The sequence below is a fragment of the Mytilus californianus genome, unplaced genomic scaffold (genome assembly GCF_021869535.1).
Source record: "Mytilus californianus isolate M0D057914Y unplaced genomic scaffold, xbMytCali1.0.p SCAF_9, whole genome shotgun sequence".
Taxonomy (NCBI): Eukaryota; Metazoa; Mollusca; class Bivalvia; order Mytilida; family Mytilidae; genus Mytilus; species Mytilus californianus.
Window position 1 is genome coordinate 8,581,253 of NW_026262745.1, and position 19,918 is coordinate 8,601,170.

Genomic DNA, 19,918 nt, shown 5'->3' on the forward strand with positions numbered 1-19,918 from the left:
CTTAAGACGCCAGAACGTCATAAAACTTTTACCGCTAATATGTCTTCAGCGATGTCAATATATGAATACAAATACTTTATTAAATTCAATTACCGAGCATATACATATATATATACAGTATTAATTATAATAAGATATATTACATTAAAATTAATATGTAACTTATAGTTATTCACTGAATAAACTCATCATAGATAAAGAGACATAAACAAGAGAAATAACTAAATGCATCTATCATAAGCATCCCTGATACCAGGCTTATAATTTATAATCGTTAGAAAAACATGTATAACTTAAAAGTAACGTTAAAATACGTAAAAAACAGTATGCGTAACTTATAAGATGTGAATTTAAGTCATTTTAAATATGCATCATCTATTTAAGGATGTTCGCTACTCTGTTTTAAAATAACAAGCTTTTCAAAAGACTGTTAAAAGTTGATAGTATATAAATGAAGGAACTAAAAAAGCAGAAAAAAATGAAGGGTCCGTGTGCTTGTTTTCGAGATATAGGCCATTGAAAATTTGGCGGGAAATGATTCTCTCGAGATTTTTCATACATTTAACATTGGCACCTTTTTTCTTTCAAAAACAATGAAAAAATAATAAGGATTTTATAAGATTTTCAAATATGGCCTTTTAAACTATATGTAATAAAATTATGAAAAGAGAAATGGGGGTTAGCAGGCAAAAATTTTTAATGGCACTACACGGATAAAACCAGAGGATTCCGAATATCTGGCAAAAATTCAAAAACAATAGGAGCGAACATCTTTAACTATCACATTATGTTAAATATATTGTTAAAGAAGTAATAATCGACTAACAGAAAATAATCTATAAACTGACTGTTACTTGCTTAACATTTTGTGGCAATTATTTCATGCGTATTTAGGACAAATGCTTAATGACCAGTGTCAAATATTTCATGCATGCTTAGGATTACAACATATTAACAATAAATTCAATATATAGGTAGGACATGTTTGGGCGTTTTTAAAATATGGACATAATTGAGCCTTCACAAAAATAAGATGTTAAGGCTTTAATTAAACATGTTTGGTGGATTGGATACATTTGGGCGTCTTTAATAAACTGGAAACGAATGAGCGTTAAAAAGGACACGTTTTGGTGGTCTTTAGCAACTAGATATACTTTTGCAGTTCAGTGACGTCATATGGATGCGTTTGTGGAATTGGGCACAATTGGGGGAATGTTACATATATTTTATACTTTAATATTGACTGGGTATTAGTGGAATTGTAAGTTTATTGTCCCCCGAGGTGCAATTATTGCCCTGAGGCGTAGCCGAGGGCAATAGTTGTATTCAAGGGCACAATAAACTTACGTTTCCATGAATATCCAGTCAGTTAGTGATTTATTATACCGAAAGAGACAACAGACGCAAATTTATGCCAAGGACTGATCGAACGACACAGCTGACCAAAATTAATTTTTACTCCTCTAAGGTTTTTAGATCGCTGTCTTTTTCTTTAAGGTAGTCGGATATCGTTTCAGCAGTTCGGACGACTGATTTTGTGTTTTGGCATCCTTGTCCTTAATTAATCCTTTCAAATCTCCATCAGAAAGCAACGCAAATTGCCTTGACTGAGCCATAATCATGTCGTCTGTTGCGACTTGGTGTGTGTTCGAACGACTCGGGAATCAACTTAATTATTGAGATGAATTCCGATAGTCCCGAATGAACTGTTAACAACCCTTTAGCCCCTAGCTGCAGTCAAAATTCCACGAAATATAATGATGCTTGCTGTCAAAGAGTTGGAAACTATTGACTGGTCAAAAAGTTCAACGCTTGCAATTTGAAAAATAGTGAAAATATTGTGTACTTATTTTATATAGAAAATGATAACTGAGGTATAATAAGATATACAATTCTTTATATTTCTTTCCTTAGTTTTATTTTGTTGAGCATTTTCTGAATAGCCCTTATTTTTGGATTCCCTTTACAAAAACAAGAATGTGTCCAAAGTACACGGATGCCCCACTCGCACTATCATTTTCTATGTTCAGTGGACCGTGAAATTGGGGTCAAAACTCTAATTTGGCATTAAAATTAGATCATATCATAGGGAACATGTGTACTAAGTTTCAAGTTGATTGGACTTCAACTTCATCAAAAACTACCTTGACCAAAAACTTTAACCTGAAGCGGGACAGACGGACGGACGAACGCACAGACCGAAAAACATAATGCCCCTCTACTATCGTAGGTTGGGCATAAAAAGGAAGGAAAAATAAATGATACTAATTAATCCTAAACTATAACACAAATCTTCCAATACAGCCTCCATTTTTCCTAATCCTTAATTGGGGTTAAGCTTAAAAGAATATCAGTCCATTTGTATGTCCCTTCTCCATATTTTATTGTTAAAATTTGTAATTTTTTTCATTCCACGCATCATTTTGCTATATTAGACTGAAGGTCAAAAGAATTCCATAATCTTTTAACATTACTTAATATATATATGGTACAGAATGTCCACTGAGGTATTGTCCATTTTGGAAAAGATACTGACAGTTCATATTGACTTTTACTTTCACTTTCATTTTAACATCGTCAAACCAATAATTGTGACGTAACATCTTGTTAAACTTTTTTATAAACCCACATGAACCTCATTTTATGTACTTCAGTATTTGTTTCCTACTATTAAGTTGTCCTGAAGTGGCAAAACATGTAGACCAGAATAAAGTATTTCCTTGCAGTAATCCAGGATGTTGTCTTTTTAAGTTTCATTTACCAGTACTTTATATTGTTTAAACCTTTTATTGTCAACATATAAATAGACAGCAGAGTTCGCGAAAATGGTCGGTCCTGTCGGTCCTGTCGATCAAAATGAGACTCTGACCAGTATTTTGAAGGCTAGTGCCGGTCCCAATGACCGATGTAAAAACGGCCGTTGTAGTGCATATTTCGGCACTTTTTTACATCGGTTATTAGATGTACCGCAACTGTTTCCAATAGGTGTTTACATCAGTTATCAGATTTACCCGCTGCAAATATCCGGTACTGGTTTACGGATGTATTATAAACAAACCAAAGTGGCGATCTACACGTTGCCTACTAAATTTGTTCATAGAGCCATTCCTGGCAAACAATCGGCGATTGAACTCTACAATGGAGCAAACAAATACTGTAACAGAAAAGAAAGTGATTCAGATGATGAAATGGATAGTGAAGATGACTTTAAAAAAGAACAATCAGAAGACCTGAACTGGTCCTTCATTGTTAATTTGCCTGTGGGTGCGAAGAATGATAAAATATTTTATTAATTTTATTTCAGGATAAAATTGACAGAATTTGTAGGACTGGCTAAAATTTTGTAGGACTGACAAATAATCATGCTTTGTCGGTCCCATGACCGACGGGTCAAAATAAGTTTTCGCGAACTCTGAGACAGGCAATAAAACCACTGTTTCTATGTCCAGTAAACTCAGTTCATTTATAAAATTTTGTTAACTTCGTTCTTTTTAACTTTTTTTTATGTAGTATGTACCGGTAAATCTATTTCCATGGTTACTGAAAAATTCAGAACTTGTCTTTATCTATATTATAATCTTGATAAACCAAGAGCTGCTCCAGAATTGATTGTAGAAGGGTAATTTTGGGAGGAGATTAAAATAGACTAATTGGTATAGTTCCTTTTTTCAAAAGAGTTTTAAGAAGTATAAGGTGGTTAAATTTTGTATAGACAGTAATAAAAAGTGCCTTCTGAATCCATACTAATTAAATTATAAAACAGCCCCCAACACACACTGATCACATGATGCCTACCGAATTCAGCCTTGTATAGTCTGCATTTTTCCCCTACAAAATTAAAAGTGCCAGGCAGGGGTGCGGATTGTAAACAACAAATACGAGAAATCAAAGAGCTGATAGCTCTGAGGTGGAATAAGATACATAACTAGAGGCTCTCAAGAGCCTGTGTCGCTCACCTGATTCTACTTTGGTTTTGTAAATCATGTAAAAATAGATTAAAATCATAACAGATACCCTAATAATGAGTGAGGCCAAATTTGGTTTAATATTGGTCCTGTAATTTAATAAAAAATCCTGGTGGCCATTTTGAACAGTAAATCGGCAACAAAGTAGCAACACTTCATCAGCACCTCATAAGAAACATTTATGCCATGTTTTGGTTTCATTCCATTCAGTGCACCTCTAGAAGAAGCATTTGTATGTATTTCCCATAGGGTCTTATGTTAAAGGAAGTCCCCCATTGGCGGCCATCATGGATGAAGGATCAGCTTCAAAGTAACAAAACTTAGTCAGCACCTCATAAGGAACATTCTTGCCATGTTTGGTTTCAATCCATTCAGTATGTGGTTCTCTAAAAGAAGACATTTGTATGTATTGTCCATAGGGTCCTTTGTTAAACATTGTCCCAATCTGGTGGCCATCATGGATGAAGGATCAGCTTCAAAGTAACAACACTTGGTCAGCACCTCAAAAGGAATATGCATGCCATGTTTGGTTTCATTCCATTCAATGGTTCTCTAAAAGAAAACATTTGTATGTATTTCTCATAGGGTCCTATGTTAAACTAAGTCCTCCGCTGGCGGCCATCTTAGATTATGGATCAGCTTCATAGTAACATTACTTGGTCAGCACCTCATAAGGAACATTCATGCCATGTTTGGTTCCATTGCATTCAGTGGTTCTCTAAAAGAAGACATTTGTATGTATTTCTCATAGGCTCCTATGTTAAACTAAGTCTCCCGCTGGCGGCCATCTTGGATTATGGATCGGCTTCAAAGTAACAACACTCGGTCAGCACCTCATAAGGAACATTCATACCATGTTTGGTTTCATTCCATTCAGTGGTTCTCTAAAAGAAGACATTTGTATGTATTTCCCATAGGGTCCTATGTTAAACTAAGTCCCCCGCTGGCGGCCATCTTGGATTATGGATCGGCTTCAAAATAACAACACTCGGTCAGCACCTCATAAGGAACATTCATGCCATGTTTGGTTTCATTCCATTCAGTGGTTCTCTAAAAGAAGACATTTGTATGTATTTCCCATTGGGTCCAATGTTAAACTAAGTCCTCCGCTGGCGGCCATCTTGGATTATGGATCGGCTTCAAAGGAACAACACTTGGTCAGCACCTCATAAGGAACATTCATGCCATGTTTGGTTTCATTCCATTCAGTGGTTCTCTAAAAGAAGACATTTGTATGTATTTCCCATAGGGTCCTATGTTAAACTAAGTCCCCCACTGGCGGCCATCTTGGATGATGGATCCACTACAAAGTAACAACACTTGGTCAGCATCTCATAAGGACCATTCATGCCATGTTTGGTTTCATTCCATTCAGTGGTTCTCTAGAAGAAGTTCAAAATGTAAAAAGTTAACGCCGACGCCGGACGCCAAGTGATGAGAAAAGCTCACTTGGCCCTTTGGGCCAGGTGAGCTAAAAAGTAACTTGAATTACCATGAAAGCAGATCACTCCAACCTAGCCTGCTCTGTCCCATTATTGCTTTCAAGTATTTTTTTCTTCCAAAAATAATATTCTTTAATAATTATCATGTCTCAACCAAAACTAACTATACTTAACATAAAAATCTAAAAATGCTGTTGATTCAAATTAAATTTTCTACAATTCCATACATTTGTCTCAGCATGGTCAACTTGATGCAAGCAATTATACCAGTAATTGATTAGGTTTAACTTGGAAGTTTTTCTGTCAAAGGTAGATAGTTCTCTTTGGGTATTCCGAACTCCTTCCTATAAAAAAACTGACCACCCTGATTTTAGTCAAGTGTGCTTAAAGTAGGGTTTAACACCAACATCAATCAGTTAATCATGAATTGTTATAGTTGTTCACATTTACTTGTTTTTTTTCTTTGTAAACATATATTTAAAAAATGCTAAATATATCCAATGCAGATTTGTCTCAGGTCAGGGATTGGGTTTTGAGCACTTATTAACATTTCAAACCAGTTCATTTTCTGTATGAGCTTGACCCTAGTTGGGAACCACTTATTTGCTGCTGTTAATCATATTTGTTTTTCATCTAAAATTTTACACAAAAGTACGAGGGTAGGAATGCCCGTTTCCGTCTGGCGTCAAACGGTCATTTTCTGAAAAGTTTAATGAAAAATAATACGATTGACAGCAACGAATTACTGGTTCCCTACTCGAGGGTCGTAATGGGGGTACCTTCATGACAAATAACGGTAAAAAGCTAGACTATTTATTTGTTAAATCCCGTTTTTTATCACTTAAAACTTTGAAACGTAACGTCATAAGGCAATAAAGGTAATCATTGGGGACATTCCGACAATGACTGACATGAAAACTACGTACTTTCGATAAGGATTCCGTCAACTGACATTAGTTTCGTACATTGATATTTCTGTCCACTGACTGTGCATTGTTTGAAGTGTAAAGCACCAGCAAATTTACGTGTGCGCTTGACTCTTTATTATCGCAATAACATACTGAAAAATTCTAACTTTCATTTAAAAAAAAGCATGTTTTCTAAAACCGGAATATGACTTGATTGTGTTAAAGATCTGAACACAGGAGGAACAACTAAATCCGTGTATTTTTGTCAAGCATCATTGAGTTGAAGTCGTACTCTCCAAGTAGATACTTGAAATTAACATAAGATGCATTTCTGTATGAATTAACGAAAATTCTGTTTATTTTGAAACTTTCGGATGCACAATTATATTTCCCAGATGCGCAGATACGTAACCAACGTGGTTTGGATTAACCCGAATAATCCAGTTGTTTCATTCCGATTACTCCAACAAGAAACGGCAGTGGATGGAGGGTGCTGAATCATTCGAGCTAGTTTCGGATTATAATTAAATTAACACATGCATACTACAAAATCTCATTTAAAAACATCCGGTTACAAGTAAATAAATAACATACATGTAAGATGAGATGAAATCTAATAATTAACATAAATAAAAAGGTACATATTAAAACATTAAAACATGAGAAATTATAACACTAACGATAGTGATTGTTTTTTCAAGCCTAACTGTACATTTGTTTTATAAAATGATGCAGATGCTATTTTACAAACTTGAAACCGATCATGTGTAAACATCGGTGTCAAGATATGGCACGGAAGTTATGAAATTGTAAAGCACAGAAAGGGATATGGCAACAATCCTGTTGACGGTTCAATGATTTCACAGCCGGCAGTAAAGGATATCAGAAGACTTCTTCCACCAAAAAATGATTTTGCGAGGTTTGTTTACGTTCTGCCATGATTGTTATTGAAAATGTTGAGGGTGCCCTTATCATTATCAAAACTAACATTTTACCCAAAGATTTATGTAGAAAGTAACTATATAAATCGTTGATTTACCTAATCCATTTTAATATGGAATTTTAATTCAAAATCCAATATTAACTGATGAATATCAAAATATAGTGCTTTATAACAAATTTCTCGTAGCAATGCATAACTTAAACTGGAATAAAAAGAGTGTATTAGTCAGCCTGGAACCAGCTTATGCATAATGATGTATTAACTACAAAACGTAATCTTTTATTCGTTCCGTTTCGGTGTTTCATACTGACGCATGTGTTTTGTTTTAGCTTAAGATCCTTCAAACATTAATGTGATGGATCTATTTAACATTCTAACATGACGTTCTTCAAACGCTTTGAGTACACACCCGTGGTAAAATATGAATATATTGTTTGGGCTGTTCCGATCGTACTACCGCGTCATATGCTTTTTTATGAATGAGCTACCTGACGTCATAGAACGATGACGTAAGAATATAAGCATTTTACGGGAAAATACACGCTTGTGAACCAGAAAATCATCACAAGAAGGAAACGTAAACAAACGATGCTAAAATGTGTTATATAAGCCATTTTTTGTATACATATAAGACATACATGTATAAATACAATTATCATTTAGATTCATCCAAACCTATCTAAATATGTTATTGTAAATAGTTTAAGCATGTCATTTATTCAGTTTGCTCCGGTCTTTTAAGTCAATTTAATAGTGCGTTTATTTATGGGAACGGCAAATAATGCCTTCATCTAGAGCGCTTCGATCCAAAACAATTGCCGTACTTGTCCTATTAGAATCGAAATAATTCATGGGGGCTTGAATATATCGTGATTTTACCACGGGTTGTCCCTTTATACCGATATTTTAACCCTCGCTATCGTTCAGGGTAAAATATTTTTCATAAAGGGTCAACCCGTGGTAAAATCACGATGTATTCACGCCCCCATGAATTATTTCTTAAGTATTTTACTAAAGAATGAAACTGTTAAATTTCAAAGTCTTACTCTAGTGATATCTTTTAAGTATTGATTATCAAAGCACTCTCATCTTATTTCTTCCAGCTAATACCAAACACAACTTTCCAAATTGTTTTTTTTGGGGTGATTTTTACTTATTTTAACACTCTTGAAGTGTTCTAGAATCTTTTACAAGCATTCTGCTTGATGATGGAAAGCGAGTTTTTCATTGAAAGTACCACAAACAATCACACAAAATTTGAAATTGTCAGAGTTTCATTAGACATTTTCAACCAGATACAAAAAGTTGTTCCTCCTGAATTCTTGTGTTGAAAAGGGGGGTGCGGACAATGTACCTGTGCAGACTTTACAAGGCTGATTACGTACTTAATTAGAAGTTCTTCAACTATTTCTTAATGAAATTTTTCATATCAAATTTGCCTTGATAGTTGGTAAAACAAAAATACAGTTATAACTGCCAAATCCCTTTTAGAATGCAATCTTTTCTGAAAGAGCCCTTATTTTTGGAATGTGTTCATTTTGCATGAAGCCATTAAACTTAAATGTACTCTCTCATTTCCAGTGCAGTTAAAAAATAAGACACCAATCAAACAATAAAATGAAACAGTAATTGAGTAAAAGTAAATAAAAAAGGAAGGAATTTACAAAAATTTGTAAGGGTTCCGCGGAACCAAGTGTCTCACCTACTTTTGCTGTTAGTCGCAGGCTCAACAAAAATAGGGGAATAATTATCAAAAATTTTCCTCTAGATACTATCTTCTGATTGTAAGAAGCTTCTGTTCAAGTTTGGTAAGAATCCAGGATGGTTTATGAATCTTATAAATGTTTTAAAAACTTTAACTGCAGACTGTATGTAATGTTAACTGGAAGAAAAACTAAGTCCATTTATAAGTAATATACGGAAAAACAGGAAATTTTTTTTTACAAAATTTCCTTCTAGATACTAGCTTTTGATCATAAACAAGCTTCTGTCCAAGTTTGGTACAAATCCAGGATAGTTTAAAAAAGTTATTAAAATTTGAAAAACTTTAACCACAGAGTGAATATTTGTGGACGCACCCGCCGCCGCTGCCAGAATGTAGGATCGCTATGTCTCGCTTTTGCGACAAAAGTCACAGGCTCAACAAAAATGTATACTGTAAAACAGATCCTTTCTTCATTTCAATGCATTAACTTCTCAAGACAATTTAAGCATTGATCGATAAGTGCCCCCTCATATCAATATAGTTGATTTGTACTAAGAGAATTCATACAGAGTATGTTTTCACACATTACATGATATCAAAATAAGGGGAAGTAGCCCTGCAAGTAACTTTCCACATTTACTGTTACCGTCATTACTGGTACTCATTTCAAAGAGTGAACTTACTTGGAAGCTCTTCATCTGTATCTGAACTTAAAATTTCTATTGAATTCACTTTCTTGCTGTTATAAAAAAGAATAAATAAATAGACACATGATATAATCCACGTCAATTACAAGTTACTATGCTGTGGATTCATTAATATTCGTGGGATAACAATTTTTGTGGACTTTCTGGGTTCAGGTGAACCATGCATTTAAATGATCAACGAAGTACAAATTTTCTTAAGGCTTGTATGCAGACTTTTGTAAAACCATGATATTAAAAATCAACGAAAAATACAATTTTACCTTAATCCACGAAAATGGGTACCAAAGAAAATAAATGAATCCACAGTACTTAGAAATACAATAAATGAACCACCTATTTGTAAGTATTTTATTAAAATAGTTTAAAATCCTAACTATGATTATTATTATAATGATATTACTGAAGTTTTATCTCAAGCTTGCAGGAAAAACTTTATTTCCATTGCATCAACAACATTACCTAATAAAATAAACTGTTGACACAGATATGTCTTGCCTGTCAGCAAAAAATTTGAAAAAGAGACAAACTGATGGACAGCAACATTGTTAATTAATTCAAAGTCGCTGGACCATTACCTAAGGGGCAGGGCCTTCAACTTTTTAGAAAATATCATTGATCTATCAAAAGTAGTTCCTATCAAACAGACTTAAGCAGAATCTTAACATTGAAAATTGCTTATTAATTTAAAGTTGCTGGGCCATGATCTCGAAATAGTCGTCAAACTGATGTACTGATGTACTGATAGTAATGCCACTTTATAGAAAATATCATTGATCAATCAAAAGTAGTTCCTATCAAACTAACTTAAGAAGAAAACTTCACAGTTGTTGATGCCGCCACAAAAACAACCCTTATGCTTACTTTCTTTGGGTTTTGTTGCAGGCGAAACAAAAATTGAAAATTAAAATTGTGTTAAAATTTCTGAACAATCTCTTTATTTATAGTTTTAAAGAATTTGATTTTTAACTCCATAGAAATCTAAAATTGGTGAAGCATTTCTTTGCTGTTCAGAATAAAACTTTTCTTGAAAGTGATTGCTTTACCTTTTCCTTATATTACTTGTGTTCTTATTGTAGTTATACAATGTAAGCATATCAAAATAAAGAGGATATTTTTATATGGCTGTTCCCAAATTTATTGTGTGGGGGGGTGGAAGGAACTCTTTTTATATCTTTAATCTCAATACACCATATATAGAGGTACAGAGAAGACATTAAGTACAATATTTACTATAAGACAGAACAAACAGGAATGTGTTCATAGTACATGGATGCCCCACTCGCACTATCATGTTCTATGTTCAGTGGACCGTGAAATTTGGGTCAAAACTCTAGATTAGAAAGATCATATCATAGGGAACATGTGTACTAAGTTTCAAGTTGATTGGACTTCAACTTCATCAAAAACTACCTTGACCAAAAACTTTAATCTGAAGCGGGACAGACAGACAAACGAATGTACAGACGGACGAACGAACGTACAGATGAAAAAACATAATGCACCTAGGTGGGGCATAACAATAAAATGGCTAGGATAATATACTAAAATTAAATAGGGTTGAATTTTCTTTAGAATTGTGTAAGAATTATAAGTAAAATGAAATTCTTTATTATATGGGTGGTCAGGGTTTAAAAAAAGCCCCTCATTGGTTTAATTCTGGAACAGCCCATAGTGAAAATGAAAGTTAATATTCTTTTATTGTAATATGCAACCATAGATATAATTTTAAAATGTTTTGAATGAGGGGAGGACAGACATTGGTAACACTATATGTCCTAGCTACTAAGTGGTGAGGGCAGAATATAAAGCGAAATAGCACTAACTGGACATCTGCTCACTGTTGAAGGCCGTACAGTGACTCATAATAATAATGCTTTATTCCAAAAGCAAGTACAGCTTTTAGGATATATAAAATGGTTGACAAATTAATTATACATGCACCATATAACATACACAGACATATTATGAAATTTCAAATACATTTTAGTTGTCATCTTCTATGTCATTTGGTCTCTGGTGGAGAGTTGTCTCATTGGTAATCATAACATCTTCGTACTTTTATAACATACATAACTAGTCATTTAAGTTGTGTCTCCAAATAATTGTAGGAAGTTTTGTGTTATCAGAGGGAAAATTTGCTTGACAAAAGTAGAATAATTTTTAGTCCTTGTTATAATTAGTAAGGAAGTTTCTAGAGACTGTAGAAAACAAAGTAAGTCATACAAAAATGTATAACAAAAATACCGAACTCAAGGCAAATTCACAAAGGGGAAGTCCATAAAAACTGACAAAATCAAACGCTATTAATCAACAAAACAAGTGAAAAACAACTGCCATATAAAAATATGCCAACATTAAAGATCCATGAAATTTAAACCAAAGAATTATATGTTTCACTCAATTATCATTTTAAGGAACCCTATAAATTCAATAGTTAACCTTTTCTTAGCAGGGTCAGGGAGGGATGTAGTATACAAATCATCATCACTTTCATCACTGCTATCATTTAACACATCAGGCAGATATTCTTCATCGCTATTATCTTCACTACTTGTAACTTCAAAATCATCTACTATAAAACTGCCAATGCTAAAATTTAGAACACAGCAATTTTATACAATTTATCAGATATTAAAACATTAATAAAGTATTTTTAATTTCATTACTTTACTCAGAAAAACATGTTTTCTTAAAAACATGTCTGTATTATACTTTGAGTATGTTTCATGCTTCGAGTGCTTTTTATGGTATGAGTTTTGCTCATTGTTACAGGTTGTAAGGTGACACATAATTGTAAAATCCACATCATTTGGACTCTGGGGAAGAGTTGTTGCATTGACAATCTTACCACATCTTTTTTTATATTCATGCACAATTTTATTTGTGTGTGTGTGTGTTTATTTTGTAGACTGATGAATGTTGGTAATGTTTATAGATTTATGAACGTGATGCTTTCAAGATCAGCTTTTCTAAAATTATCTGAGTTTGCCTAGTGTAGTTCAATTAGCTAGATCAAACACTCTACTTTTGTTAGTGTTTGTGAAAACTTTGATTTGAGTAGTAAAAGAAAGCTTATAGATAGATATATTCCAAAATTAATATTGAGTTTTCTACATTTTACCTAACCTTCGACCTGAATAGCAGTAGGAAGCTTACCTGTCATCAGATTCCTCTTCCTTTGTCACTGGTTCAGGCTTTTTACCTTTCATTTTCTGAAAAACTATCACAATCACAAAATAATTAATTGTCTTCAAGACTTCTATTATGAATGAAGTCTGCATTTAATTACATCTACCTCTTTCATTGACACCTGATTCAAGTACCCTTGACTTCCTTCTTTAAGCTGTTTTCTGATTACTGTCTATTATGTTTTTTTTTATTTTCATATTTCTTCCAGAATATAAATGAAATATTTGAAACTGGACATTAAGCAAGCAGCAATCAATCAATCAACAATAGGATATCAAATGATTCTGTTTTTACTATTTTAAAAATTTGAGCTGCGTCAGATAGAAATCGACCTTATGCAAATGAATATCAAAACATCTGTTACTGTGGATTCATTTATTTTCGTGGGTACCAATTTTAGTGGATTAAGGAAAACTTACATGTTCGTGGATATTTGATTTCGTGGTTTTGCCTAAGACTGCATACAAGCATATAGAAAATTTTTTATTCTTTGAACATATAATTTCGTGGTTCGCCTGTACCCACGAAATCCACGAAAATTGGTATCCCACGAAAAATAATGAATCCACAGTATCCTATTTCGGGTTGAAAAAATTTCTATGGAAAATCTGCAACTGTTTGAAAATTGAGTTTTTATAAGAACCCTACAAAACAGACCAAAATTCATCTTTCATTTCGTATTTGGATGTTCCAAAATCAATCAAAATCTTATACATGTACATACATGTTTGCACTTGCATAAGGTTGATTTCTATCCGACAAAGCTCATTTGTTAAAGGTCAAAATGAAGATTTAAATATAATTTGTGTTGATCTATGTTTTTGTTTATTTTTATTGGATTCCAATGTTGCCTTTAGTAATTATATATAAAATCAGACCTATAACTAAGTATGCAAGGATATTTACTTACACAGTATTTCCAACTTTTTATAACTGCCTTAATGGCAAAAGATCATTGTTTCAACCCCTGTCTGGGTCAAACAAGACTTGAAATATTGGTATTTGCTGCTTCTCTGTTAAGCATGCAGCATTTAGGAGTAAGACTCATCATTTTTTATGTGTCTAGGTAGGTTGACATGTCTTCCAACAGATTGTAAACTAGTTAAACTAGTACGTTAAAATCTACTTCAAAGACAGGGTTTATATCTATATCACTTTAACATGTTGTATGCAAGTCATAAATGCCACTTGACATTAGCCACCATTCAATCCATCCTATTTTTCACTGGTGAAAACAAAGAAAAGATGTCTTTTATAATAAAGACCTTCGCCATAAGCGCATGATATGCACATTGCTCTTTCAGCTCATCTTTATGCTTTCAATGAATATATATGATCAACTAGAAATACTGTGAGCACTGCTCAAATAGAAACCCCACCCACCAAAAAAAGAAGAAATGCACACACAGAGGTACCCACTGACACAAAACATGAACAATTTAGCACTATTAAGGCTATCTCAGGTTATAACTAATTTTGTGGCCTCAATTTTGGAACGAATAAAATTCTCTAACCTTCCAAAGTGTGAAAAATAGACAGTTTTAGATGATTTTTCAAGGAATAAAGCTCCATAACTCCGCAATTTCATATCAGAAATTTATAAAAACTAAAGATGAATAGATATAAACAAGTCACCAAAATTTCCTGCTCAGTGTTTTTAAGTTATTGTCTGAAAACTGGAAAATCCCCCCTTTCTTATGAATAAAGTCCAAATACTCCAAAACGTAAAATCAGAAACTTTTAAAAATCAAAAGGGAACTTATGTCAATGTCTATAAACAATTCAACAAAGTTTCATGATATTTGTTTGTAGCATTTTTGAGTTATAGTCGGAAAACTGTAAATTAAATAAAATTTCACAACTCAGAAACGTAAAATCTGTAATTTATAAAAATTGAAACAGACCTTATGTCAATGGATATAAACAATTCATTAAAGTTTCATGAAAATCAGCGAAAGCATTTTTGAGTTATTGTCCAACATGTTGACAACGGATGGAAGGACAACCGTACACTATAATACGTCCCATATTTTAAAGGGGTATAAAAATTGCTAACTAGATATCATTGAGATGGGAGCCATCTCTGTGGGCCCCGCTGTGAATAATGTGTGGTAATTTTTTTTTATCTTTATCATTGGACATGGGGTTGTCAACTGAAACCAAAGTTTTTGACCTTGACCTTTGACCTAGGAAGTTGTACATAAATAATGAAACACCCTCTGGTGTTGGTTTATATACATGTCAAGTATAAACTTCGAAATCATAAAGGTTCTCAAGATATAGAGCGGACACGATCTTTACCATAGGACATGGGGTTGTCAACTAAATACAAAGTTTTTGAACTTGACCTTTGACCTAGGAAGTTGTACATACATCATGACACATCCTCTGGTGTTGGTTAATATACATGTCGAGTAAAAACTTTGAAATCATAACGGTTCTCAAGATATAGAGCGGACACGATATTTACCATAGGACATGGGGTTGTCAACTAAAACCAAAGTTTTTGACCTTGACCTTTGACCTAGGAAGTTGTACATACATTATGACACACCCTCTGGTGTTGGTTAATATACATGTCAAGTATAAACTTTGAAATCATAATGGTTCTCTAGATATAGAGCGGACACAATTTGTTACGGACAGACTGATAACAATAGGGTGTCCGCCGTTCGGCGGGGCCCTCATTATACTATTTAACTTAAACTATAGAACTGTGTAAACAGAAATAACAATATTGAAAATATCACCTTAATTCATTGTCTACCCTAAGTTAATATTTTGCGATATTTGAAAATAAAATATGGAAAAAAAATCACGATTAAAATACTTACAATCACATGATTAAAATACTTACAATCTTCAAGCTGATCCTCACTACTAGAATCACTTTCGTACTTCTTTTTACTCCTGAAAAAGAATACAAATGGAGGATAATGTATGTAAATGAGTTCACTACATTACTCTAAATTTCTCTTCAACTCCTTTAATATACTCTAAAATAAAATAATTTTCAAGAGCAATTATATACCGTACATTAAGAAAATTACAAAATCATAAAAACAAAAAGCCACCAATAGTATGATCAAATAACAATTTTGTGAGGATAAAAGTTATACTTAACTGAGCTAAACAAATTTAAACATCCTTTTCTTGATATACATACCTCCAATTAGTTTTACTTTCATTTTCCACAGCATTCTTAAAACAATCATCCTCAGAATCACTCAGTATATCATCTATTTTACTTCCTTGTTGTTCTTGGCTGTGAGCACTTGTTTCATTGGTTAGCTCTGATTGGTTGTCTACAGGACCTGAAACCACAATTACAAAAGATATCTATATTACTACAATTATCACAAATCAGAAGAAAAACTTCTTTGTTGAGGCAAATTAAACCTCCAAAAGTACAGAAGCAAGTCAAAATCTAAAAAAATCAAAATCATATAATCCAAAAAATTAAATTATTTTAAAATAGAAATTCTTACCAAACTCAAAACTGCTTTAAAAAAATTCAGTAACAATCATGCCCAATATCATAATCAAAACTATTTTCAATTACTTTAAATACCTTGCTCCTGTTCACAACAGTTTTTGCTTTTTCTCACTTTCTCATTGTTTATATTTGTGATTTTAACCAATTCTTCCTCCTCATCTGAACTAAATATACTACCAACAGATTGGTGTTTCTTTGGTTTTTCTTGACAATTTTTTTCACTATCGTCATCAGAACTGAAGTTATAGGAACCAGAAGAAATTATGTTTCTACTCGTTTCTTGCTTGTCTTTTAATGTAACTTTTTCATCATTAATGCTGATTTCTTCAAAATCACTTTCTGCATCAAAGAATATTGTTTTATTTTTCGAATTAGTTCTGGATGACAGACTGCCACTTTTATCCTGTGAAGGCAAACTTCTTTCTGGTATGTCATCAGAAGATTTTACATCAACCTGGGATGAAATGTCTTGAACTTCAACAAATGAACAACTGGTATTACTATCCTGACCAGAACTATTTCTTTCCGAGGAATTTTCGTCATATTTCTTGGAAGAACAATTATCATTTATACTTGTTTGCAACGATACATCATGAACCTCAACAAAATCAGAACTGTCACTACCTGAACAACCACTTTCATTTTTCTGTATCTTTTCCAATTTTGACCGAGATATATTTCTACTTGTTTGAATTGAAATGTCTGCAACTTCAAATGATGAATGTTCTTCGCTATCTGATCTTTTGTTGTGATTATTTGAAGATGAATTTGAGCTATTAAAACTTATAAACTGTTTATTATCAGGTGGAGACAACTCTGTAAAACTTGAACTTGAAGATGAACTGTCTCCAGTTCTAGCATCAAAATAAACGGACTTTCTTGATTTCTCTATTGAATTCAAACCCTTTGTATTGTCAACTTCAATGAACTTTTTACTCATAGCAGTTGTATATAAATCTGTCTGATTGGAAGTAGATGCTTGTTCCTCTTCTGAGTTATTTGACAAATCTAAATTTTGTAATTTTGAACACAAGTTTGTATTGTTTTCTGTCTGTTCTCTGTAAATAATTTGCTGAAAATGTCCAATAGAAACTCTTTTCTTTCCAGATTTTATTATATTTAGATCTTTATAGGAATGATTTTTAGAAGAATAAATCTGATCTGATAAATTTTCCTGTTGAAACAATCCCAGTGAAACATCAGGAATATCTAACATTGTGTCAATACTTGCCCTACTGTGGATCCGTGTGGATTCCTGGACTGGAACCCCTAAATCCAAAAAGTCAGATTCAGGTGAACTGTTACAATTTTTGTGATAGGATTGATCATTTGTATTTGTTTCCACACTATTCTGTAAAATTTTTGAATTCTCAGAAGATTGCTTCATTTTTTCATCTTTTTCAAACACAGGATTTTGATCTTTGTTTTCTTTATCATTTTTGCTTTTCCGGCTTTTTCTTGTTAAATCAGTTGCGCCTGGTGTGCGACGGAGAGGAATTTGGAAATCGTCTCTACAGTCTGACAAGGGAACATTATCTTCCAAGGAATTGCCTTTTATATCTTTTAACGGTGATTCTGAGCTGAATGAAAGCTTAGTTTTACCCATTTCTTTTCTCTTTCTTGTTTTCATATTTTTCTTTTCATTGTGTGAAGACTTTGACAGAGCTAAAATGATATTAAATCAGTTATTACATTTACTTTTCCGATACAAATTTTCTTTGTAGAAAAATTCATCTTTCTTTTAAATACATTAAATATGGCCTCTTCAGCATTAGGCCAAATAAAAATATGTGTGGTTCCAGTTACATCCTGAAAAAAATTAGGGTCAGTAGGTCGGCATTTAAAAAAAAACTTTTTTTATTTATTTTTTTTTTCTATTGTCAAAATCCAGAAAAAAATCGTGTGTTCACCCAGTCCAATTCCGGTATTTAACATGCACCTACTGGAAGTTCACCATTTTCTATATGTTTGGTTATAAACTAAACTGACATGTTACTTTTTTAGTTAGTTTTGTTGCATTTTGTTAAGAATTTGTTGCATTTTCAGCCGTAGTGGATACTTCTAATGTAAATTCAAATGACAGAAGTCAGTGAATTTAATTAGTGAAATTTATTTTTTCGGAAATGGAAAAAAAAAGTTCTAGGGTCGGGGGATGAAACTAGGGTTGGTCGGGTAACTGGAACCACACATATACTTTTATTTGGCCTTATCAGAATAGAAATGTATGCGATTTATAAACGTTTCATACTATTTTGATAAATGAAAGTACAAAGGGTGCAAAAATTCTGGAAAACAGAAATAATTCTATATTTTGTAAAGAAATGTATAGGGGCAAACAATATCACATTCAAGAAATTGTAAATTTCATATTTGTGCATTCATATGTCTTTTTAATGGAAACGTTTATCAGCAAAGAAACCTTACAAAAACTCTGACCATAAGCAAGTAAACTCTATATTAACCACGCAAGGTACAAGCCATTTTCACTAGCTCCTACTGTGAGATTCAAACTTCTGGTAATTGAAAAACAGCCCAAAACACAAAAAATTAACATGACCAATGAACCATGAAAATGGGGTCAAGGTCAGATTATACCTGCTAGACAGACATGTACAGTGTTCACCCCAGGCCGATATGATGCTGCGGTCCCGCAGCGCCTTCAAAATATTTTCGTTGATCCCGCAGAGCCTTAATTGGCTGCTGTCCCTTAATACTTGATCCCGCAGCGTGTTAATTTTCCTTTTTTAATTATAAATGTTGGTTAAAATTGTCAAGTTGCTGATCACCGCTGAGAGGTCGGTCAATGTTGTGCAATAACTGATAACTAGCAAAAGTCTCTGATTTACCTGTTCCAGCCTTATCAGACCATGTAATCAGGTTAAAGCGTAAATGATCATCAAGAAGATAGATATTTTTAGTAGAAAATAAAAGTTTTTAAAAACTTCAGTGCAAAATTGAAGAAATAGATCGCAAATACATTGTATTTATGCATCGCCTGTGTGCGATCACTTGGCCATTTAAGTAACGAATTTTTTCATTGGTCGAGAAGAAGAATCTATTTAAACACGACCAATGAACATGATGAATACACGTGATAAATTTGAATACACATTACTAAAGAAAATTACGAAGAAATTTATGAATGAGAGTATTTGTACGTCAAAAAAGTAAAATAAACTTTTATTAAAGATAACGAGGAGTGATTTATTTTATAAGAAAGTGAAAAATTGTTGCTTGCAAGTAAAATTGGTCTGTCAACTGTCACGTTTTAGAAATAAAATAATTTTTTAACATAGATAGTTAATTCGTCCATCGGGAAATAATTGTACGGAATAGCTGCAACATTTGTATTATGTCATTAGAATTTCACTGGTCTTAACTTTGAAGAATTTGTCAAGTTTCGTTTATATCTACCTGCCAAAGAAACGTTTTGACAATTATACACACGGAAGTGTCATGTCAAACTACGGACACTGGTCAGCTGGTTCATTACATTTTTTTTGTTTTAAAAAGTTGTATACCAAACATCTTAAACATAATCAATTTCAATGCTGAATCACATG

The 19,918-nt window shown here is 33.0% G+C and overlaps 1 protein-coding gene across 1 annotated transcript in view; it reads right to left on the minus strand.

The window, feature by feature from the left end:
- LOC127715773 (germ cell nuclear acidic protein-like) overlaps window positions 1-19,918 on the minus strand; it is a 35,284-nt gene that overhangs the window by 11,170 nt on the left and 4,196 nt on the right. The window contains exons 3-9 of the mRNA XM_052221919.1: window positions 16,431-18,020; window positions 16,348-16,361; window positions 16,026-16,198; window positions 15,717-15,769; window positions 12,827-12,890; window positions 12,110-12,259; window positions 9,647-9,702 (exon numbers count right to left, since the gene is read on the minus strand). Of these exons, the coding sequence (XP_052077879.1) occupies window positions 9,647-9,702; window positions 12,110-12,259; window positions 12,827-12,890; window positions 15,717-15,769; window positions 16,026-16,198; window positions 16,348-16,361; window positions 16,431-18,020 (2,100 nt within the window). The remainder of the gene's footprint in view (window positions 1-9,646; window positions 9,703-12,109; window positions 12,260-12,826; window positions 12,891-15,716; window positions 15,770-16,025; window positions 16,199-16,347; window positions 16,362-16,430; window positions 18,021-19,918) is intronic.